The sequence below is a fragment of the Calonectris borealis genome, chromosome 3 (genome assembly GCF_964195595.1).
Source record: "Calonectris borealis chromosome 3, bCalBor7.hap1.2, whole genome shotgun sequence".
NCBI lineage: Eukaryota > Metazoa > Chordata > Aves > Procellariiformes > Procellariidae > Calonectris > Calonectris borealis.
This window is the reverse complement of record NC_134314.1, coordinates 117,702,699-117,726,983: the sequence shown is the minus strand read 5'-3', so window position 1 is coordinate 117,726,983 and position 24,285 is coordinate 117,702,699. Positions and strand designations below refer to the sequence as shown.

At 42.1% G+C, this 24,285-nt stretch overlaps 1 protein-coding gene across 6 annotated transcripts in view; it reads left to right on the top strand.

Moving 5' to 3' along the window:
* The window catches only part of VPS54 (VPS54 subunit of GARP complex), a 52,263-nt gene extending 28,558 nt beyond the window's left edge, over positions 1 to 23,705 (top strand). For 5 of the 6 annotated variants that reach the window (XM_075147606.1, XM_075147607.1, XM_075147608.1 and 2 more), the window contains 14 exons: positions 1,097 to 1,152; positions 2,973 to 3,069; positions 3,549 to 3,886; positions 5,782 to 5,911; positions 6,360 to 6,541; positions 7,350 to 7,462; positions 8,802 to 8,865; positions 11,045 to 11,150; positions 14,513 to 14,600; positions 16,235 to 16,356; positions 16,468 to 16,548; positions 20,216 to 20,323; positions 21,265 to 21,359; positions 23,372 to 23,705. In XM_075147606.1, coding sequence (XP_075003707.1) covers positions 1,097 to 1,152; positions 2,973 to 3,069; positions 3,549 to 3,886; positions 5,782 to 5,911; positions 6,360 to 6,541; positions 7,350 to 7,462; positions 8,802 to 8,865; positions 11,045 to 11,150; positions 14,513 to 14,600; positions 16,235 to 16,356; positions 16,468 to 16,548; positions 20,216 to 20,323; positions 21,265 to 21,359; positions 23,372 to 23,477 — 1,686 coding nt within the window. In that variant the 3' untranslated portion in view covers positions 23,478 to 23,705. The remainder of the gene's footprint in view (positions 1 to 1,096; positions 1,153 to 2,972; positions 3,070 to 3,548; positions 3,887 to 5,781; positions 5,912 to 6,359; positions 6,542 to 7,349; positions 7,463 to 8,801; positions 8,866 to 11,044; positions 11,151 to 14,512; positions 14,601 to 16,234; positions 16,357 to 16,467; positions 16,549 to 20,215; positions 20,324 to 21,264; positions 21,360 to 23,371) is intronic. The other variant, XM_075147610.1, reaches the window with a different exon arrangement.
* Positions 23,706 to 24,285: the final 580 nt, after the last annotated feature.

The following is a 24,285-nucleotide window of genomic DNA, read 5'->3' as shown; positions in this document are numbered from 1 at the left end:
GCATTGCTGGGCTGTTTTGGTCAGTACTTTAGTAGCTCTATATTGCCAGGCAGGTGAAAGAGCAGAGGTTTGTAAGCACTGAACACACAAGAACAAGGTCTGCTTTTAAGAAGCTTCTGTACTGACCACCTTATTCAAAACGTAGGTAAAATCCATGTAGCTTGAGATGGCGGCCATCAGTCACCATTTGGATTGTACATACTCACTTAAAGGCAAATGACTCATTTGATCAGGTTATTGATTGACATTTGGGAGAAAACTCATAATTCGGTCTAAATGGAGTTGATGTGTACGTAGGGCTTACAAGTCATGTGAAAAGAGATCAGTGAACAAATTGCTGTAAAACAGTAGATAGGTTTGGAATGAAAATTGATTGTTCTGGAGACATGAAGAAACTGGCCAGTTTTGTACCAGTTGAGTAGCAAATGTCCTTGAGGAAAAGCCACAGCCTAGCACTAAAGATGTGGATAAATCTAGGGACAGAGGCCAGCGGTGCCCTGGAGGTGAAGAGGACAGACAGACAGCAAATACCATGTCTGCTAGGAGAGCAGTTGAAACTGGGTCTGCCTTAACAGTTGAAAGCACAGGACTGTAGGTGTGTGCTCCCACGCTTCCCTGGTGCTGTTCCTTCCAGTTTAGGTTAGATCCCAAGTCCTGTATTTAAAGCTGAAAAGGAAGTCAACTAACATTTTCCAAAGTCAGTCACTTTGGAAGGGAGAAGAATATAACTTCTATTCTTAAGTACCTGACCTGAGAGACATTTTTGAAATGGTGCTTAGCATCCACGCTCAGAAAAGCAGGTCCCTTTGAGATGGAGCCAGTGTGCCCTCCAGAGCTTAGTACACAGTTGGGAATGTTTTGATCATCTGATTTTGCAAATAGATGTTTGGGGGCGTGGTTTTGGGGGTTTCTTTTGGGTTTTTTGTTTGTTTGTTTTTAGAGAAACAAGTTATTAAATGATACAAATATGCCTTTCCTTTGTTTTACTTTTTCTTATTTAACTTGAGGATTATTGTGTGTGTTATGAAACTCAGCAGCAGTTAGAAGGAAGCTAAGATCTTGTTTTGTTTTGTTTTTTCCCCTTTAAATTTGACAGTGTGTGGTTAATACGGTATCGCAGATAGAAGAAATAGATACAGAAGTGGTTGTTAAGTAAGTATACAGCCAGATTATTTTTTTTGGTGGTGGGTGGGGATAGGACATGGGTGGTTTTTAGCATAGATAAATTTACCATTCTAATTTTTGCTTAAATTTCCGTATAATTAAGGATTATTCTTCTCTTTCACCTTCAGCCTCTGCTTCTGTCTGCCTCTGAGAGAGTATTGCGTATTCCCCTTCTTGTTCAGATTCTAATGTTACCTTAAATTAAGCTTACCTTTAAAATAAATACTGAAAATCTGTGCATCTCATTGCATGAAGCCTAAACTACTGTATTTAGGCATATATCTCTTAACTACTTGAAAGCATTTCCTGTTGTCATAATCTGGGATTTTGTATTAAAACATGTCAGTAGTTTCAGTACGAATGAGAATAGGAGCTATCCAGAGAGGAGACCAGACAACTTCAGACCCAAGAAATGAGTGGGCAGGAACCTCATAAAGCCCAACAAAGGCAAATGCCAAGTTCTTTGTCTCGGTAGGAGCAACCCTTTGCAAGAAGAGAGGCAGGAGCTGGCTGGCTTCAGAGCAGCTTTGCAGGGCAGGACTTGGGGGTCCTGGTGGAGAACTCCTTGGCCATGGACCAGCAGTGTGTCCTTGCAGCCGCAGCCTGGGCCATGTTAGCGTAGCCAGCAGGTCGAGGAACAAGACAGACATTGAGATCCAGTGGAGGCCACGGGGCGGGTTGGGGGCTGAAGCACAGAATGTAGGAGGAGCAGTCAAGGGAGCTGGGTCCCCTTCCAGCATGGGGAGGGGAAAGCTCGGGGGAGAACTGCCCACAGCTACCCCATGCGGGGTTACAGCGGAGCTGTAGACAGAGCCAGGCTCTTCTCAGAGGTGTGCAGGGGAAGGGCAAGGGGCAGTGGGCACAAGAGGGAAGATGAGAAATGCTAGTTGAATCTTAGGAAAAATGTGTTCCCTATGAGGATGACCAAACACTGGAACAGGGGCCCAGAGAGGCTGTGGGATCTCTGTACTGGGACAGATTCAAGCTTTGACTGGGCAGGGCCCTGAGCAACCCGATCTAGTTGGACTTGCATTGAGCAGGAGTTGGACAAGGCACCTCCAGAGGTCCCAGCCCCTGAGGCCTCTCTGCCAGCATCTGTGATTCGTTCGCTCAGCAAAGGGTTACCCCAAGATAATAAAACCAGACCAGCTGATAAAGCAAAGTGAGTGGCAGAATCTGCGTGAGATTCACACCCAGATTGGGAAAAGACTGGGCACAGGGTCATTTTTAAACGTTGGGTATTTATTCACCATTCTCCAATGTTTACTGTTCTGCAATTGGGTCCTAACTGTGTATTACAGGGTTTAACTTTTGTTCTATCAATGACTTTTCTGCCCTTTGCCACAAACAGCTGACTTGCACTTCAGTAGCCGAAGTGGTCTCATTGCAATGCAACAAAATGGGCTTAATAACATGGCTTTTGTAACACTTGCAAAATATTTTTTTTTTTTTTGTAATCTTATTTTTTTCACATGATTTGTGAAAATGTTATTAACCCCTCTCCCTTGCTGGTATCACATACTTTCCCCGGGGAAAAGAACATTATGCCCTGGAAAAACTAAATGGTAAATGTGAGGCTTTAATTTTTTTAATATGATTTTTATACACCTCCTTCCCCATTCCACTTGCATACATTGCGTTGATCATGACTGTTGTTCAGGTGATGTCTGTTGTCTTGTCAGATAAAAATCTACACGGCGTTCCTTATATTTACAATTCCATTTAAAGCATGTTTTTTTCTTTATGTGCCAGTAGGCATCATGGCCAATAAACATTTACTGTTTACTGAATACTGCTCTGTTTTTTAGGCTTGCAGACCAGATGAGGATGATGAATTTTCCTCAGTGGTTTGATTTACTGAAGAATATTTTTTCTAAGTTTACCATCTTCCTCAAGAGAATAAAGGTAAGACATTCATTTACCAAGAGCTTCACGTAGTTCAAACATGAAATGGAATGAAGTTACTTTCCACTTGAAGTCTTAAAGGTGTTTGTTTTGCTTATAGAGTTCAAACTTTTGATTGAAAGAAGGATATGTGAATATTGGCATCCAGGGCAAAAATGATTATTGCTAACAAAGAGAGCAGTGGGAAGGAGATAATACCTCTTGTTGTGTGATTACATCCATTCCAGGCTGCTAGGGATTAGGACAGAACTTTTGTATGTGTTAGATTGCTCCAAATGAGGTTTCTTTCACCATTCTCAGAAACATCTGATACTGGTTACCGTCAAAGACGGATGAATCTGCCTCCGAATGCTAATTACACAACAGAAAATAAAGCCAGGATTTAGTTTAATTTGTGGGTAAAAGAAAATCTCTTTCTAGCGCAAGCTTGTGGCACAGGGTTTTGTTTTTTTTGTAATAAAAGTTATATTTGATTCTAGGCAACGCTAAATACTATCCGTAGCGTGGTTTTCTTGGTTCTAGACAAGAACCAAAAAACCAGAGACCTGGAGGACACCTTACAAAAGAACTCTGCTAAAGACAGTACGGTGGACACAGAAGTGGCTTACCTGACTCACGAAGGCATGTTTATAAGTGATGCGTTCAGCGAAGGGGACCTTCCGCCTGTAGCAGCTGACACTACCTCTCAAAGAAACACTTCCCCAAACAGTGAGCCCTGTAGCAGTGATTCAGTCTCTGAACCAGAGTGCACTACCGATTCCTCATCCAGCAAAGAGCAAACCTCGTCGTCTGTTACTCCAGGGGGAGTAGAGATGATGTAAGTAAATGTGCTGCCTGTCTCAATTTTGCAACATGTCAGAAACAAGGTGTTAGGTGAAGGCGGTTGTTTCTAATGATACAGTACAAAAATTACTTTGGAGGAATGTGCTTTTCTAGGTAAGTGAAGTGGAATGGCTCTCCACCTTCGCCCCTAGAGACTGCCATGAGACTGCGCTGTCCCCGGCTCACCTTTGTTTCATTTTTTTGCCTTGCTTTCACCTCTGTGTGTAGTGGTACGGGTACCGATTATGTCACCTCTTATAGAAAAGGGCCCCTTCTCTATCTGTTCTGCTGGGGACCCCGCTTCTGTAGAGAGCAGAAATGCAAGTCTAACCTACATGAAAGATTGTTTGTCATGCCTTTAGCAGGCAGAAGTATCTCTGTTCCCTGTCCATGTTCCCTATGGCTATTTTTTCTGTTTTTTTTTTTTTAAGCTGGCTTCATGGAATACACCTTTATAAATTCTAGAGAAAAATCTGCTGTTCATTGTCAACTATTTGACTTGCGTGGTTAAATAAATCCATCTCAGTGCTTTGGTAACATAGGCAGTGCTGCTCTGTGGTGCTCCAGACTCCAGAGTTGTAACCTTTTTGGCATCCTTTTATGCATACCTTATTTATGGCTGGAAGTCAGAGCTATCTTTTTAAAAGAACCAGGCATAGAGTGTGTGGGACTCAGGCCTGAGCCGCTTCAAAAGCCAGCGTGTCTGGATACAGAGTTCTATGAAGCAAAATTGAAATACCACTTGTGACCCAGCTGAAAGGTGGAAGATAGCAAGTGGCCTGCTCGCTCTAGCTCTAGTCTATACTTGTGTGTTTAAGCAACTGTCAGTTTTGATAGAGACCTTCCTTCTCAAATCATAATGCTGGCTGAAGGAGACTGCTTTATGCACAGCATATTTATTTTAAACCTAATTCAGGCCTCTGTATGTCTGAACATCCATCGTACGCTGGAAGAGAAATGCAGTGTGAAGAGGAGTCCAGGGTTACAGTGAGGAACAGGGAAGGAGAAGGGGGTTGGATCCGAACTAGTCTGGAGCACTTTGCCAAGTTTGCTAAAAATATGCCACCTAGCTAGAGCTCTCGAGCAATAAAGTTGTTTCCGAGGCTGGTTGCATAACTTTATTCTAAAATGAACCTGCTTCGTCCCTCTTCTGGTTTTCTTTGCGCCTCTGCTCTGTGTTTGGAGCAGGCAAATAAAATTCCACAGTTACAACGTTAGCCCAATTGCTGCTGTGTAGCGTCCTGGGTTTTCTCTCTCTTCTCATACGGTCAGTCCCTTGAGCAGCCACACTGGTCCAAAAGATTGTTATCTTAACTAATTACATGAATGGTAGAGCTGTGCTACGGGCTAGCCTCAAAACAGTAGGCAAATCGCAAAAGGTTTTTTAAAAAGCACCAGCTTAGGAGCCTGAAGTCTAAAGAGTCTAAAGAGCTAGTAGAATGACAGCCTATAGATTAAGGTGGTGGGGAGTGCAGAGTATCTATTTCAGGTCTTACGCTTGCATTGGAAAAAAAATGCTGTGTTTTATCTATCATACGCTTGTGATGCTCAAGTGTTACAGGAGCTGGGTAAATTTTAGCTCAGTAAATGTTAATAATACTCACTGTATTAGTAATGGCTATATCGTATTTTCTGTTAGACCATTAATAGCAATTAGAATGTGGATTTAAAACAAAATGTAAGGATGTGCAGTTGTACATTTGTTACAGGGACTGACATGACGTTGACAGAAGCTTAGAAGATTCCATCTGTACAAAGTGACTTTGTTGATTAACTGAGTGTCTGCATTTGCACAGTTGGTGCAAGGCTCTTTCCTCCTTCAACCTGTGAGCAGAAATACTAGGGTTTTTTATAAATTGATGCTCAACCAACTGATTCTGTCATTTGTAGGATCAGTGATGACATGAAGCTGACTGACCTGGAACTGGTCAGGCTGGCAAACAATATTCAAGAGTTACTTTATAATGCCTCTGATATCTGCCATGATCGGTCAGTCAAGTTCCTCATGGCAAGAGCAAAGGTAAGGAGCTTGGGTCAGACTGCTGTTGGTGTCTCATCCTTAATGAGAATTTACTCCCAAGTTACTGGTTTAATGAGTGAGAGTTCTGAAATGGCATTCTCAATTGAAATTAAGTAATTGTTCCTGCTGCCACAGGTGCTTGATGTTAATGCCTAGAGCACACAAGCATTACCGTATCATGTCATTGTAAGGCTATGTGGGCTTCTGCTACTTTTTTTTTTTTCTTTTTAATATTCTGACTTGCTGTCTTTGAAGCTCCATGCAGAGAATGCGTATCTATGACAAGGTAGATGCTTGCACTGCAGTCTGCCTTCTGTGTCCCGTGTGGGGTTAAATAATGTGCTGCTTAAAATACTAGTAGCCCTCAGACATGCTGACTAGTTATTTCTTTACATCTCTGAATTTTTGTGGTGTTATGTCTCCTTACAATGGTTTTCTTTGCATATAGGATGGCTTCCTAGAGAAGCTGAATTCCAATGAGTTTGTTGCTCTTTCTCGCTTGATGGAAGGCTTTATCTTGGATACTGAGCAGATCTGCGGCAGGAAAAGTATGTCCTTGCGAGGAGCACTTCAGAGTCAAGCCAATAGATTTGTGAATAGATTCCATGAGGAGAGGAAGACAAAACTAAGGTATCTCTGGGTAGAAGATCTTGGTGTTCTTACATAATAATTTTATCAATCATATGCTAGGCAAACACAATCTTTTGTGGCCTAAAACACTAGTAAGCCAGCTGTACTTAAGAGCAGGGGGTGAAAAAACTGTATTAAAACCTAATTATTTTCAATTGGTTTAGACTTTTAATGTTTTCATAACTTAATTTCTTCAAACTGGATTGTTCTACAGTTACCTAAATAAGGACAGTAATAGCTACAGGAAGTACTCAAGTCTGACATTGAAGGGCAGGATTGCTCTGTCTCAGGGGTTAAGTAACTTCAGGATAATTCACTTCCAACTGTTTTTTAAAAAAGAAAAATAACAGTCACAAACCCAAAACCAAAAAAAAAACCCAACCCAAAAAACCTCCAACAAAAACAACAATCAAAAAAAAAACCAAACCACTTGCGGAACAGCCTTCCCAGTAACATATATCAAGTCGTCTTGTTCTCATCCGTCAAAAGCTCTTAAAATTCCAGTCTTTACACATTACTTCAGTGGCAGTGATCTCATAAGGATCTTTATTGCCTAGTGTAGTCTTTTGTCCTCTATGGTAGATTGAATGAACAAATTGCAAGATCTCTAGGCCAACACGGTGTTCTTCGGTTTTGCTACTGCCAATTGTTGGGCACCTCTTTCTAATGAAGGTGAATAACATAATATTTTGGGCCACTGGCTTTTTTAAATTACTGTAGTTCTGATTCCATGACATTACAGGCAGAAAAAGCGTCAAGACAAGGCATTTCATTGTCTCAGCCTCCTCTCTTTTGTGTTTATAACTAGCCTACTTCTGGACAATGAGCGCTGGAAGCAAGCTGAAGTTCCTGCTGAGTTTCAGGATCTTGTCGATTCGGTGTCAGATGGCAGGATTTCTCTCCCTGAAAAAAAACCAGCAGGTGTGTATCTTGCAGTCCTACTGTTAACTGAATTTATTATCAGCAAATGCTGCTATTCAATGTTGATGGACATATTCCGGTGTCACTCTTGATCTGTGTTTGCTCACTGTCTTCTAGGGGGGATCAGAAGGAAGTTGATAACTTTTTTTCCCCTTTTTTTTTTTCTTTTTTTCTGTTACTGGTGTTGAAACTTCTTGTGCTGACCTTCAAAGATTATTTCTTCTTTGAAAACCCATTTAAGTGTTAGCACAGGGAGGGAGCTACTTTTTTATACAAGTATTCCCAGTGTAGAGGCTCACAGTCTTTGCACAAATTCAGTCTTCCCCCAGAACATACCTCTGAAGTGTTGCAAGGGACCGAAGAGCATGTGTGTGTGCTCAGCCACCCTTGTGTTAAAAAAAGCTTGCTCCTTCTCACTGCTTCATCTGCGAGTTGTTCAAGTGAAAGGCAGCATGCTATGTGGCTGCTCGTGGAAGTGAAAACTCATGTACGTTCAATTATTTACCTTGCCACAGAAACCTCATTTGACCTCAGACGAGTCGCTTTTTTCTCCTTGTGCCTCATTTCCCCATGTGCAAAATGGGCATGCATAATGCTTTCCTACCTTGTGGGGATACTCATCCAATATTGCAGTGATGAATGTGTGTGGACAGCTAGAAGAGGAAGAAGACATACATAAAACGGAAGGAAAACAGCAATAGATGAGAAGGAAGAAAATACAGTAATGTCATGGTGGAGAAACCCCGACCCCCCAAAAAGGAATATAGCAGATACATAGAGCGTATTAGGCAGTAATCACTCCAGTTATGGGACACGACACCAAAATATGCTCATCAACCATTGCTCTTAAAATAAGCTCTTGCAGCTTCCTTCAAGAAGATAGGAAACTGTTGACATCGAATTTAGCATGAAAAGAATTTGGCTCAGTAAGAGCTTCTACTATGAAGCCTGACAAAGAAGTGGTTTGAAGCTAAAATATTAATATACACAGCAAATCATTTGAGAGTGTATAGTAGAAAACCTACTGACTTTTTCTGCTTTTCTTCTTCTATTTGTAACCTGTTGTGTTTGAAGTTTCTAAGTCCATAATGACTGTGGGATTTTGGAGGATTTTTGATCTAAAATCCCAGCAGATAATAAAGTAGCTTTATGGGTCATAATAATTACGATGGGTGACCAACTATATAATAAATATTGTAAAAGAGAGCAGTGCTCCGAAGATTGATTGTGGGTTTTTTCAAGCCTTAGCAAGTGAACACTAAATTTTTATAAACTAACATTTTTTTGTACTTGTTTTTAGTTCAACTTATCCCTTTTCCTTTCTTGCTAAAATGTCTAGCTACCGAAGACAGAAAGCCAACTGAATTCCTTATTGTTGAAGGACAAAAATATGCAACAGTTGGGTAAGATGTACTCTTTTCTCTTAGCAGTGGGTTAGTTGGCAAGAACTTTTGAGTAGAACTGTGATGAATACTAACAGCTTTAGCAATCTCCTTGAACAAAAAAACCCCTCTCCTTCCACAGACTAGTTTCTCTTTAATTCCCAGTTATAGAACATTGCAAGCTCTTCTGGACATTAAAATGCAGTTTCTTCTCTGAATGATTTCATTCAAAATGGTTTCATTTCAATATGTTTTTTTTCCAATTATTTAATGAAAACACATAGTCATGAAAATACAGGTTTGTCTTCATAGCACACTGTTGTTATTTCTTGCAATATAGGTTATCTCTGGCAAAATCATAGAATCAGAGAATAGTTTGAGTTGGAAGGGACCTTTAAAGATCATCTAGTCCAAACCCCTGCCGTGGGCAGGGACATCTTCAACCAGATCAGGTTGCTCAGAGCGCCGTCCAACCTGGCCTTGAATGTTTCCAGGAATGGGGCATCTACCACCTCTCTGGGCAACCTTTTCCAGTGTTTCACCACCCTCACTGTAAAAAATTTCTTCTTTGCATCTAGTCTGAATCTACCCCCCTTTAGTTTAAAACCATTATCCCTTGCCCTATCACTACAGGCCCTACTAAAAAGTGTGTCCTCATCTTTCTTATAAACGCCCTTTAAGTACTGAAAGGCCGCAATAAGGTGTCCCTGGAGCCTTCTCTTCTCCAGGCTAAACAACCATGAAATACGCAAGTCCACTACTGAATGATTGCTTATCTTATTCAGAATAAAAAATAAGATATGGGCTATCTCAGAAGCTGTATATGCTATTTCTTGGTATCCCAATTGCTTTGGATTGCAAAGTAGTTTCTTAAAGCTGCTTATATCAAAGACTTTTTAAAATATATGATACTCACATACTTATTTAATTTAAAAGCATGCAGTGTTTCCAAAGACTGTGAGGCTTAAGCATTAAATATGCATGAGAGTGTTTTTGGGGAGGGAGTAAAACCTGGAAGATCGCACTCCCCAGAGTCCTAACATCAATTTACCCCAAACTTAAAAGTTCTGATTTATGTAATGTCTTTGACCAGCTGTCATTTTATGAGTTGCTTCATGATGATGCGTCATTGTTCAATTAGAAACAGAAGCTGATTGCTCAGAACTTCTGTGCCAGCCAACTGATACCACTGCAAACGAGCATTTCAGGTCGAGGAGGAGCACTTGAACACACTTTAAAGGATAAAATTTACTTAATAAACTATGTGTTTGATAATCCATCTCTGCTCATTTGAAACTTGTTATATTTAGCTTTGTGAACGAATTGTCAGCTTCATGTTGGGTGCAAATATTTGTTTCAGTTCTACACACTTCTACATACCGTTTCATTTTATTTAATAAAAAAAAAAATGCATTCACGAAAAAAAGCCTAGATGTTCCCCAAAAATTCTCCAAGTGTTTATTTTCAGTTGATTGTTCATCATCTTTCTGCACTCTGCTGCATAAAGGAAGAAAGAGATTTAACTTTTTTGAAATGTTAGAATATCTACTCTGAACATTTGATCTTGCCTTAGTTTTCCTGCCTTCTGTGTATTTGAATTCAAAGAAGCATACCTGCTCTTTCTGGAGCCTTCTTAATTCCATCCAGTAGCTCCCAAATTCTCCAGTGCCTGCTGAATTCAGGGGAAATTACAGGTGTTGAGCATCTTTGAATATTTGGTGCTGTTTCTTCACAGCTGTCTTCTCTGTGACTCCTTAGCATTCATTACATCCTTTTCAGTGGTGGTTGTTGTCTACATTCTGCGGATTTTTATACTTGCTCAAAGTTGGCCAGAATTACACAGTAGTACAAGAAAGGAGCTTTGGATTTTTTGTCCCCTGCCAACATCTACGTGGAGACTTCTAGTTCCACAGTAGCTTTTTTGGAGATTAAACAGTTACACCAATGAACCTTAGAGATTTTCCCTCATATGTGTTAAGTACTTCTTCCACACGCCACCCTGTGGAATGGGTATTCTTTATAACCATCTTTATGTATATCTCCTTTTATGTTTTACTTATACTTCAGACAGATTAGTGGGTTTATTTAATGCTATAATCTCTAGCATTAGGTAGCTTTCTATCAACATGACTGGCCTGTGTTTGATTTTTCAACATCATCTGTGCACTGAGATGACATTTGGCTGTTTCCTCTCTTGTAGGACAGTATTGCTGTTAATAAGAATAATCCTTGAGTACTGCCAGTGTGTGGATAACATTCCTTCCATCACCACTGACATGCTTACCCGCCTGTCTGATTTACTGAAGGTATGACTACAAATATACCGTCTGTGCTAATCAGGGGTACTCAGGGCAGAGTACGTGTCGTACTCTCTATAATGCTTCACGTGCTTTTATGATTTGTCTAGAAATGATGCATATGTTACTGTGCCATAAGGTAGCCTTTTAAGCTAAGGGCATTAAAGATGCAATTTGTTGTGTGAATTAACTTCAGGAAGGCTGTCTTTCCTCTTGTTCACCTGGAATATTGGAAATCCCATCTAGTAGTGTTTGTCATAGCTGCCTGGCCTTCAGGCTGGGTGTAGGATTAATGCTGCCGAAGAAAAAGCAATTTGATCCCAGATGCCACAGAGATATATCTATATTCAGGAAGGAAACGAGTCCCTTGGTTTTTACAAGTCAGTAGAGGTATAGTCAGTAGAAGCATGAAAAATAGTATGGGATGAAGCTTCTGTTGTAAAATGTAAAGATGATGAAAGACCAGGACCTTTGTGTCATTTATTTCTCATCAGAGAAGAGGAAAGCTGCTAAAGCACAGATACTGCAAGGTAATATAAGTAAACAATAATAGAAGGAGCACATGAATGCACCTTAAAACTGTCATTATATATTATAGGCTCCAAAGCCTAGCAGTTAATTTATTTCAAGGTTTTCACTTGTGTCTTTGCCCACAAAGGTTATGTCAGGTATTAGAGTTCTGAACATAAGCATAATTGATTAAAAGATGAACAGATTCTACTCTCCAAAAGTATATTTTACATAAGGTGGGGGACAGGGGAGGGGAAACACACCATGGGAGATGGACCTTTAAATAATCTTCCCGTTGGTAGTTCTTATCTAAATAACCAGATGCAGGAACACTCCTCCCTGCAGTCCTCATTTGGATTCATCCACAAACCTTCCCCTTTGAAAGCACTATCCAAGGCAAATCAGTCAGTCTGGGACTGGGGGTGCCCCTCCTCACCTCTCGTTCCCCAGCTGCTGCTTCACTCAAGTCTTGCAGCACCTTTTTGCAGGCAGGCAGAATAGCAGCAGATCCCTCAAATTTGGCCAAATTTGCATCTCTGTGTTACTTCTCTATTCCTTCCATATCTTGTTCTAGCTCTGTCATTTGTGTTTTTTTCCTTGGTATTCAAACGTCATGTGCGGTTTAATTACCGTATTTCCTATCTGGCAGCAAGGTGCCATCAATTGGAGAGATGACAAGAACAGCTAGCAAAAACAAAAGCTCATTTATTACACTTTGAACAAAGTAAGGGCCACTCAAGGTGTCCTTGCAGGTCACTACGCTTTTTGTTTGACAACTGTCAGAGCTAGCAAGCTTTGAAGGTAGCAAGAGCTAGTCTTTATTGTGATGGAAACTGCAAAGTGTTCCCAGGTCATGAAATTCTAGGCTGTTTTGAACTGTGGCTACAACCAGAGTGAAATGACATCCGTGTATGGACAAAAACATGATCATAATTACGGGAGTTGTTTAATTGGTGCAGACAAGAGAAGGCTTGCAGCCACGGTGCCAGAATGCAGAAATGCTTTCCTCTAAGCAGTCACAAGGAGGGGGTATTGCTCTTTTGATGTTACAGGCATGCTGTTTCCTCGCTGCTTTGTCTGCAACAGGCCATCCGGTAACTGAGTAATATCCACGAAAGGCAGGGGGAGAGTATCAGTGTCTGTCATCCTTTATAGAGCATGTTTTTAATGGTCTGCCACGCAGTCAATGAGTTGGCGCTAACCTGAGCTAAATACCTCAGAGAAGCTTAGGCTGCTTAGGATATATCGGTCTTTGGCTCAGTGGATCTACTTCTAAAGTCCACCAGGAGGCATAAGAAAAGGTCTTGCTTTTCAGGAGGAGGAGGAGGAGATGAAGTGAATGTCAGGCAGTTTCAGACCCTGACTTCTGCCCGAGAGCAGAGTAGATTATGCGTCTCTCAGGTCAGGGGCCACGTGTAGCTCAGGTTCAGTTGTAGCACTAGGTCTGGGTTGCTTTTCTAGCTCTAGCAGCCCAGAGCGGGTGTGGGTGGTTCACGGTGTATCCTCTACGATCCTGAGTTTTGCAACTGACTCTGGCAATAGCCAGAAAAATTTTTTCCTGTTTTTACTCAAGGAGGGTTGAAATTTTGCATTTGTTCTTGCACTATCATGAACTAAGACCTGTGAAGCAGGATTGTGGCCCCAAAAAAAGGAGCTCTATCTGAGGGAAATCCTTTGTGTTGCAGATACAAGCTGCAGGGCAGCTGTGTCACAATTTCTTGTGAATCTTTCTTCAGGTGCATGAGAAAGTGTCAGGTCTCTGAAGCTTTTGCCTCCAAATTTCCACCGCAGTGTAAACAGGACAGTTCTGTTCAAATGTGAGCCCTGCGACCTCTGTTCTCCATTCAGTGCAGGAATCGGGGACAACAGCCACAGCTCCTCCGTCTCTACGGCATCACCCAAGCCAGTCTAGAATATCTGGTGTCTCAAGCTGGGTGATGGAGCAGAATTCCAAAATAAGGCAGAATATGCTAACAGGAACTGTCTTATTGTCCAGAGATTTTGCTGGCCTGTGTGCATTTAATGATAACTTCTTTTCTCCTGGGACTAAGTTAGGAAGATCAAGTCATGAGACGTCCGCTATACCTGGAATTCTTACAGTATTGGTTTTTGATGTGGCTTTTGACGTGCATCATTTCTTAATCTCTGTATTTTATAGTATTACAAACACAGATTCAGCCACCTCAGCAGCAGTGAGTTTCAGTGCTTTCAAGTTTTCTTTAACATCAGCAGTGGGGAAGGTCTAGAGCCAGAGCAGAAACTTGTTCTTTTGATATTTTCCATTCTGATATTACACTTGTCTACTCTACTTAGCAAAACTAGTGAGATCCTTCCCCGTCACTCCATCCAAGGTCCTGGTTTGAGAAGTATGTTTTATACATTTCTAGTACAAAGCTCTTCTTGTGTACAACTTTCAAAGTAAGACTGAACTTAGCTGGTGTGCAGCAAGTCTGACTTGCTGCTTTTCTTTCATGCTGAGAGAAGCCTCACCCAAAGGTCTCATAGAGAAGCAGAAATTAGTCTCTGGATTGAAATCACTGAGTAGCTAACTGTGTTTTTAATAGCAGTGTTTCTATTATCTGTTCAGCCCGTTGCTGAAATGCTGCCTTGAGTGCTTTAGCATAAGCTGAGTCAAAAAATACTTCGGGCCAGTGACTACTGAGAGTGGTGAAAAAGTTCCTTTTGTCTTACTAATTAACAGTCCGGGACTCCTCTGTACTAAGGAGTATGTGAAACTCTGGTACCGTCCTTCATAATAATCTATTTAATCTTGTGAAATTCTATTGATGGTATTTCTGAACTGTGGTTATGTGTAGTGTTAGACTCAGCATGCGTTTTCACTATCTTTTTCTTTCTCACAGTATTTCAACTCTAGAAGTTGCCAACTAGTGCTTGGAGCTGGTGCATTACAAGTTGTTGGTTTAAAAACAATCACTACAAAAAACCTAGGTATGGATTTCTATATTTAAAATGTCAAAGCTTGTTCTCCTGCCTGTTAAAAAAAAACAAACATAAAACCCCCCTAAACATTTATGATAAGCTATGTTTGTGTTGTGGTGCCATGCATGGAACATAGAGGATGGTAAGACCGTAAGACCTTGCTGGTTAGGGTGTAAAACATGTATAAAGGCTAGTGAATTGTCTGATTAAGGGGTGCACTAAAATCCATCAAATTCCTTTGCTGTCTACTGGATCCCTTTAAATGTAAGGCTTCACTGTGTTACATGAAGGAAACATAAGAACAAATATACAGGCTAGCAAGTTACCCATGAAAATGTTTTGACTGCGGGAAGGTGTAGTTACTTTTTCAGCGGTGGCTTTGGCATGCTTGGGAGCTGCTTAGTGTTCAGATCTTGAGATTGGAGGTACTAGGTGGAGGCATGCAGCCAAACCCCTGTCTCCCCGTGCATTTCGCTGAGCTGTGCTGTCCCGTCTGCCCCGTGGTGCCGTATTCTGTAACGCCATGTCCACATCCAGCTCCTGCGGGTTATAACCGCATGTCAGTAATGCGCAAAATTATTTCTGTGGGTGGCTCTGAATCGAATAGTTAGTCTTGATGTGGCTGAGCGTCCCGGCACAGTCAGGTAGCTAGGGCTCTGCATCTGCCTGCTGAATCCAAACTATGATTTGGGCTTTAGAGTTTCTTATTTTCAGTGTGCGGCTATTAGGCTGAATTGCCAGCCCCAAGCTACCCGCCTGGGCTGCTTTAGCTGCTCTGAAAAGCTGGGGAGAACTAGGTGGCCAGTTCCGTGCTACAGAAAAGTCTGACACGCTATTTGAGACCCCCAGTTTTAAACTGTCTCCTGAAATTTAAGAGCCTTTGGTTGATGGGTTGAAGCAGGTGTTTGAACGGGCAGTGCCCGTGTTTCAGGGTGTCCTGATTACCAGTCTGCATTTCCCTTTTTAAAAGGGAATAGCTTGAGGAGGATGGGTTGAGAGGCTTCCCCCCAAGGGGCCATGGGCCATAGTGTTGGAGCAGACACAAGTGAGCAGAGAAAAGCTGGGTCAGGTCTTTGCTCCAGAAGGCTTGGCCAGTGTGGTGACCACTCTGGCACCACCGTGTGTCCTGCTGCCGGCTCAGGGCCTGGTGGGCACAGGAGAAGCTCAGTTTTGGGAATCGTGCCAGCACCACAGGCAGGAGCTGGCTCTGGGCAGCTCAGCATTGGCAGGGCAGAGTGTTTATGTACACCTCTCGCAGAAGAAATGTTGATGCCTTGAGAATGTGGCTACCGAGGTTAGGCAGCTGATGAGTCAGGTCTTTTGAGATCTCTCTGATGTCTGCGTGTGCTCAGGGCTCAAAATGTCAAGTAGACACTTAAAGCCTCTTGTAAAATTAGTCCTTTATCCCGTATCTTACAGAAGCTGGGTGTGAATAGCCAGGTACTAGTCTGGCGTCTTCACTGGGTGGGGTTTCCCAGTGGAAACAAATGCTTTTTTTTTTTTTTTTTTAAAAAAAAAAAAAGGCATGTTAAATTGTGTCAGATCTGTTATTTATGTTAAGGAGATATAGTCGATACAAAATGACTCTTCCTGTGTAATAATTAAGTTATTTTTCTTTCCCTCTCTTGCTTCTGGATTTACAGCCCTTTCTTCACGTTGCCTGCAGCTAATCGTACACTACATTCCGATTATCAGGGCTCATTTTGAAGCTCGACTGCAGCCGAAGCAGTTTAGCATGCTCAGGCATTTTGACCACATTACAAAGGTAATTCTTTCGGCATTTCCTAATTAAATGCAAAGTTCTACTTTTCAACTGTGCTCTGAAGAATATGAATGCCATCAGATAGTAAATAAAACCTGCTTTCTTCCATTACAGGATTATCACGACCACATAGCTGAAATTTCAGCAAAGCTCGTTGCCATAATGGATAGCTTATTTGACAAACTATTATCCAAGGTAATGATTTATGGAAATAATTGTACACTGTCTAAATTGCAATTGGAGGTCTCATTGTATACAGTCTAAATGTTTCAAATGGAGTCTTAAACTTTCCTAATCAGGAATTGTTTGAACTTCTTTAAAGTGTATAAACACAAAGCTCTGTGCTGTAATTGTGAATGTGTTTTGTCTTAACATTTGCCAACTGGGTGTCGTTCGCCTTCACCCCCACAAAAAAAATTGTTCGTTTACTCCTTCAGCAGTAACAGAAATGCTTTGGCTGGCGCAGATGCTCTGGTGTGTAGAAACTGAAGTGCTCTCCTACCCTCAGCAGTTTTATCCACTGACAGCTCTTGTCTGCAGTCAGGCTGAGCCAGTTCCCGTTTCCTGCTCTTCCCGACGGTGCCTCTTTGGAATTGGGGAGCGTGTAATTTCCTGCAGCTGAGGAAACAGCAAAAAACTGCTGAGGAGGAAGAGTTTTTGGAGGGGAAGGACCAGCTTTTCTATTGGGCTGCAGGCCTGGGGGCTAGAGGTCTGCGCTTAGCAATTTCTGCTGTGTAGCAACGCTAATAGCTGTCCCATGAAGGGCTCCTAGTGTTTTTTGGTTTTTGAACACTCGTCAGTGGAACAGGTCGGTCCTTGACTGGATCCACTCACTCTGACTCATCTCGAGGCAGAATACGCTGTGGGAGACTGCCTCAAGATGGGACCTGCTGGGCCCACAGATCTGATGGATGAAGTACATGAGCTTTTAAAGCGTAGTGTTTTGCTTTGGATCTTATGCTCTTAAAAAAAAAAAAAAAGGAAAAAAAGAAGCTGTTTCATGAGAGAAAAAAATTAATTCTTTACTGACCAATTTGATTGATTCGCCTGGGCCAACCTCTTCCTCGTAGGAGCTCATGAGAGGCGCAGAATCTCCCTGTTGGAGCACAGGTTGGGGACAGGCTGATGGGGGCTGCAGTGAAGCAGCTGTGACAGGCAGCATTTCTGTCTTGCTTGCTGTTTCTGTTATGTTATTTTTTATTTTATGTTGTGCATTTTCTTTTAATCTGTTTCTTTGGGCTAATAAATAGTGTTACCTAAACTTAGGGGGAAAAAAAACCCAAAGCATTTAAATTAGGATTCCCTGCTCCCTGTTGCATTTATACTTTTTAAAAATGTTTATGCCCTTTTCTAAAGATCCAAATAGTGGTCTGCTACTTTTTTGGTTTTTTGCCCCACATAAAAATACCTGTTCTATGAAGTAACATGGCTTTTTGGTTACTTTACCTCTTATCTCTTGAAAATAAAAGACAAATGCAAGAATTTAGATTATTGATACTAAACAAGTTAGCCCACAACAAACCAGTAACACAGTTTATGTTCTTGATGGTAGTTAGTAAGTATCCATCCCTTACTGTCCTTCCGTCTTTATAGGCCATCATCCTCTTGTGAGGTGGCAAGAGATATAAACTGAGAATATTCCTGTCCTTTAGAGCTCTTAAAGGCTTGAGTGAGAGTGCGTGGCTCACGTGAATGCAACCCACAGAGTACAGGAGAAAAGGAGACCATGTGTTGATTTGCCTCCATTCCTGACATACCCTATATATCCCATATATTTCATCTTGTTCCTGAAATAATGAAATCTTGGTACTGAAGGCTGTGAAGAACATAAAACCAGGAAATTTGCAAATGGGCATGTCAGTGCAACCATGTCAGTATGTTCTTTGTTTTATATGTTTTCGTGAGAGTCCAAATATTTCAGTGCCTTGTGGATAAAGTGGTCACCTGCTTTAAAGCGTGTAAATCTGAACGAGTAAGCAAGCAAGTTTCATAGCAGTGCGTGTCCAGCATGCTTTAAAAACAAATATTGCATGGTCTAGAAACCTGCTTTGTAGGAGACAAATGGTTTGATCCAGTAGAAGGGACATTGGCCTGGCACTTGGGTGACGTGGATGAGTTACTCTTCCATTTCCAGGCTCTGCTTCCCTCTGGGAGCTCCGTGGAGCGGGAGCTGTCTTCACAGGGTGCCACCGTGATGAGGCCGCGCGCTCAGCGGGGCATTTCACACCAGCACAGACAGTTTGCAGCATCTGTCTGTTAACTTTGGCAGGGAGGTAAAACAGGAACAGGGTATTTAACAGCTGTAATTAACAAGTGAAAAAGGCATAGGTTTTTAAAAAGGGAGAAATGTTCATGGAAAAAATCCAGTGCGAGTTCTTAGCTTCTCTTGGAGCTTGCTGTCTTGTGACTGTTTGGACAGAAGAGCAGTAAATTTTTGTCTGATCCCTCATGGTGTTACACACTCTTGACCTTAGCTGGAGATAAAAATGGCCAGCACCTTGCAGGGCTGGAGCTCATGTTTCTTTCTGGTGCTGTTGCTTTTCCCCCGTCACCACGAAGAGTTCGATTTGTCTGTAGTCATGCAAGAGCCATTGCTGCAGCTTGCTAGTTCCCTTTGGCTTTACAGCATACTGGTAAATTGTAAATCATCTGTTGCCTAACTCTCATGTCTTGAGGCACAATCCTGTACGCTGTGCGGTTGTCCCATGCGGGGAGCAGGGCTCCTGCAGCAGTAAGCACTATTTTTCTGCTACTTCTCCTGTCAAAATTAGGTCATCGGTTTGGCTTTCCCGTAAAGACTTTCTCAAAACTCCCCATTTCTTTTTTTCTCTCACACTCAGGCAAGCTTTGTTCTCTTTCACAATTCAGGCTCGCATAAGAGAGAGCATCTGCTCCCATGTGTTTGTAAATAATTTAGTTATAATGATTCAGCTCTTCCACTGAATTGTGCAAAGCTCTGTGGGGAAGTATCACCCTACCAAAGGTGACCTACCAGTGTTTAACCCAGGCCTGTGCTAGCACAGGCTCTCCACCAGGAATTGAAGAGCTGGCTTCACTGTTCCTGGGACAGTTTTTCAAAGTGCTTCAGAAATCACATTCAGATCTTCCCTATCCAGGGTGGGGATGTAAGAATTTTGTTCCCTTTGTAGCAAGTCTCTTGACATCTGGTGGTTTCCAGTGTCTTGTTTCTTGATCTCAGTCACTAGGAGAAGCGACGTTTTGTACTTTGTTTTCTGAGGTATTTCTGCAATGTTTTTGTGGGGTTTTTTTTGTTCAGGTGTTTTTATGGCCAATATTGAGTTTTCAGGAGCTTCCATTTCTTTATGCTTTCCTTTCCCTGTTTCTTCAGAAATTTGGTTGCATGTGATCTTAGAGAAGTAGTTTTCCCTCATGAAGTACTGGAGGGGCATATTCATCAGAGGTAGAATTGCTTGTCTGTCATTGACTCACACAAATCTGAAGGAGAGGACCAGCTAGCAGGCCACATCGCATGCGTCTGGGTAGCTGGCACAGTGATTGTTCTCTCTGCATCTGTAATTCATGGGGTAATGGAAACCAACAAAAAGTAATGAGCAAAGAGAAGCAATTCAAACTAACAAAGATGAATAGATGAAGTTGGGAAATCTTCAGATTTCATACTGGTTTGAATGTTACTGTTTGCTTATAAAGAAAGATTGTGTGATGTTAGTCCTTGGCTGAATCAGATCATGCCCAGCGACCGTTTTAATTTGTGGTACACTAAATGAGTCTTGATTCATGACATCATTAGCAATGCAGGGTTTCAGACGGCTGTTGGAAATTCTCCTCTATAAACTGTTTTAAGGTGGCAGAAAGGAGTAACTGGTTTTGTTTTTGTTTCCAGTATGAAGTGAAAGCTCCTGTTCCTTCAGCATGCTTCAGAAATATCTGCAAGCAAATGGCAAAGATGCACGAAGCTATATATGATCTCCTTCCTGAGGAGCAAACTCAGGTGAATGTTATTTCTGAGATTCATGTAACACCTCCCTTGCAAATGCGCATGAACTCGGTAACAAGAGAGACTTCTGCTTTACCTAGGGGGGAAAAAAAAATTCTTTTTTGAGTCTTTGTGAAACCCACACATTAAGGGGGTTGGCAGCAGTCACGCAGACAGCTCGGTCTGAACTGAAGTAAGTGTTTGGATGTGCAGGGAGAACGATGAGACACGCAAAAAGAACTGACTTATTCCAGCATTTTGAGCTGCATTTTAATGTCTAGAGAGGTGGATCTTCAATTCAGGAATTAGTGCTGAAATTCTACACAAATGGCAACACTTTTGGGGCTCGAGTACAACCGTTTTAGGGAATTGTTTTGTAACACTGCTCAAACGTAGTGGCTTCTGAAGATCCCTAAATGTATTATGCAGCCAAACTCTACCAGATGTGCTTTTTCAGTATTTTGCTGCAGTTGTTGCTACTGCAGAATTGTAAATCTAAGGACAGGAAGGACTGATACAGTCACTGAAGGCACTAAGTTGTAGTTTCTCTTTTGCACTGAATTAAATGGTCCCTTCAAACTGCTTTTTTCATGCTTTCTCTTGGAGAAAAGACTTTAGGTGGTTATAGTACAGGAAAGAGATGTTATCTTCTAGCCTTAATACAAGTTGCTAGATGCTTCAGGCAACAGGGAAGAAAAATACATGCTCCAAAGAACGTGTCCTCTGAGTGCAACACGTAACAAATAAGTGAGGGTGTATACTGTCCTGTGTGTTATAAATTGTATATGGCCAGAAAGACTAGGAGGCCGAAGGACTGGCAGAAGGGAAAATCACGTGAATTGCAAAAACAAAACTGAAGGTTAGTGATTTAAGATGTTCGCAATGTATTTCCTCGCTGTAGGAAGTGATGCAAGCACGGGGATGGTTCCTTACTCTGGTTCTGTGGTTTCTTCTAGATGTTGTTTTTACGAATTAACGCAAGCTACAAACTTCACCTGAAGAGACAGCTGGCCCACCTAAACGTAGTCAATGATGGAGGACCTCTGAATGGGTACGTTTGGGCACTTTTTTTTTTTTACCACTTAATTTAAATAAGCAGGCTTTGTCTTCTGCAAGAAAGTCGTGATTGCAGAACGCAGCCACCCTCTGTGTTTTAGTGTGTCCCGTTTGGAGCTTTCTTACAGTAAAGGACATAACTTGTGCCTTTCCACAGTAACTAGGAACGCAGTCAGCTTGGTAATAGATTGGGAGTTGGGCATTGTCCTACTGGAAACCTGCCGTAGGTTCCTCGGTTGTGGATTGCTTTTTCTCCTTTTGTGTGACAGCAGTAGCCAGAGTTTAGTTCGCAAGAACTGCGTGATTCATGAAGCAGTTTTGAAATGTGGATGATGACTCATAGTGCTAGCAAAGTAAAAATAGGAAAAAGTGGTATTTCAGCTGTGCAATGGGCAGCTTCTACACAGAAATTGTTTTTACAGCAGAGCTAGATTTGAAACAGAGATTACGCTCACAGAGCTTTTCCCCTTTCCTGTCCCAACCCTCCATCACCAGAACAGGTCAGCGGTGCCTCTCCTGAGAGGGGGTGTCTGGCTGTGCCTGGCGTCCCACGCCTCCCAGGAAAGCGTACAGCCTCTTGCAGGCTGAATCCTATTGTAAGTTGGATTGTCCCCTGAAACGGTGGGGTTTATAACCGTTCTTGATGACCTGGGGGTGTTTATTTGCAGTGTGGTAGGGGTGAAATTCAGTCAGCCTACCCACATGCGAGAAAGCCTTGTCTTGGGTTGAAGAAGCTCGAGAGGGAAGTTCATAAATGTTTCAAATGTTGCTGGAATGAAGAAGAGTTTTGTTCCTGTCCAACTTATTCTTACTTGTCCTGCTTAAGCTTACTCCTCCTTGTGCTCTGTGAAAGAGTTTATCTGAAATGGTTTTCTGTGCTTGTGGTGTGTTTGCAAGATAACATCCAGTTGCCCTCGGTACTTGCTAAGGTGTTTGTAAGCCAACAAGTTTCCTGAATAGGAGAGGCCGCAGCAGCCCCAGCTGAGATGAGAGCACCCAGCCTGTGTTCGGGAGTGTTTCACGCTGGGGTTTCTAGCATAGTCCTGAACCGCCTGCCGTGCCGTCCTTGTGCCGCTCCCTTCATTTGTGTTGGGTGCTGGTGCTTGGATGGTGCGAATGGATCCCTTTCTGACAGCAGGCTCGGGGACACGCTGGTGGTGTATGTCCCAGCAGAGTCATCCTTGCGGTCGGAAGGGTCTCTCAGCTGCAGCTGGGAACAGCAATGCCCCGAGTCTCTCTCCCTCGTGGCAGCAGTTGTGTGTGTGTCGTCGGGGCCTTTTGAGAAGGGAAACATCAAACGCTGGATTTCACTTGCTGCTGTTCCAGCAGTCTTCATTGACCTAGTTTTGAACATGCTTTTCTGATCCTCATCCTATTTTAAACTGCGTGTTTCTGTAATAATAGTAAAAATCCAGGTCTGTGAATTCTGGTAAACTTTTTTACTATGAAAATACAACTTTTATGCCTATGTCTTGCTGCTTTCTAACTGGAAAACACCATGATCATGTTTGTCATCCCCTGATACGTTTCAACAATGTATGAGGGATTTTAACTCTGTATAAGCTGTTGTAAACAATATAACTGTTTTGCTGTTCGGTTGCTTTTATGAATACAGAAGTTAATGTTGCAATAATTTAATATTCTAAGCTGCAACGGAATCAGGGGTTTAAGTCAAGATAAGCCTGGGATTACAGCAAGAGAATAGAAGTTTTAGATGCCCAATTCCTGCTGAGTTTTCTGAACTCGTCCTTTGATCTCCCTGCCCTGTAACTAGTTTTACACCACCTAGCAGTCATCGTGTACTGTCGCTCCTGTAAAATAAACCACCGCCCTAGCACTGAGTTTTGAACCAATACTTGAAACATCTAATCCAGGCGTAGTATTTGAACATGGATTGTTGTAATCGTGTGCCCAAATCACAAACCAACCCCGGTTGTTTTTCTGAATACTCCAGGTGGATGTGAGCCGTTCAGGTGCTAATCTTGTTGTATGTATGTTTCACTGCAGACTGGTGACTTCAGATGTAGCTTTTTACACTGGAAACCTTCAAGCTCTGAAAGGCCTTAACAACTTAGACCTAAACATGGCTGAAATTTGGGAGCAGAAGAGGTGATAATCCACTGGGAGCAGTCACTGGCCTCTGACAACAGACCGACTTTCTTCTAAGCAGCGTGACGACTGTGAGGTGAATACTTAAGACCAGAGTCCAAGAAAGGACACTATTGATAGTCGGGGAAACTAGACTCAAAGTGAGCTGCAGGGAGTGATCTTTTCAGTGTCCTTCAGCAAGAAACAAGTGATCAGCTGTCTGTGCAATGTTTTTTCATTCTCTCTGGAAACAGACTCAGGTTTCTTTGGACCAAATCCAAAAGAACACATAGCTGTAACACAGCTGTAGTTGTCTAGAATGCTCTGTATATCTTTATATTAAAAAGATGCTTTGCATTTCTTCTAGTGCAATGGAATTCACATGGTGTCCCACCTTATTTAATGATGGTACAATATAAAAATCTTGCAGTTGGAACTCTGTAGAAAATGTTTTTCTCTATGAAACTATGCTGTTCTAAAATTTATTTTTTTACAGAACTTTATATAAATAAATGTCTTTTGATTGCTTGCACATAGGATTCAGATTTGTTAGGGAGCAGTCCTGTTTCAGGGGATTTCTCACAGCTGGGCTCTACTGCCATCTGAAGAGAACGATTTTCTAACAAATCGTCAGTTCACTGAAGCCGTTCCCTCCAGGCCAGAGTTGCGAAATGACAATTGTTGGCGGTGACAGCTAACAGTGGGCTGCTGGTGGAATTCGAAGGTAGCAAGAAGGCTGGTGTGGGGATGGCTTCCTGCAGCTCCAGGGCCTAGGCAGTGCCAGGACAGGAGGGTGAGGGCAGGGAGCGTGTCAGTCTGCAGCGCTAAGGACA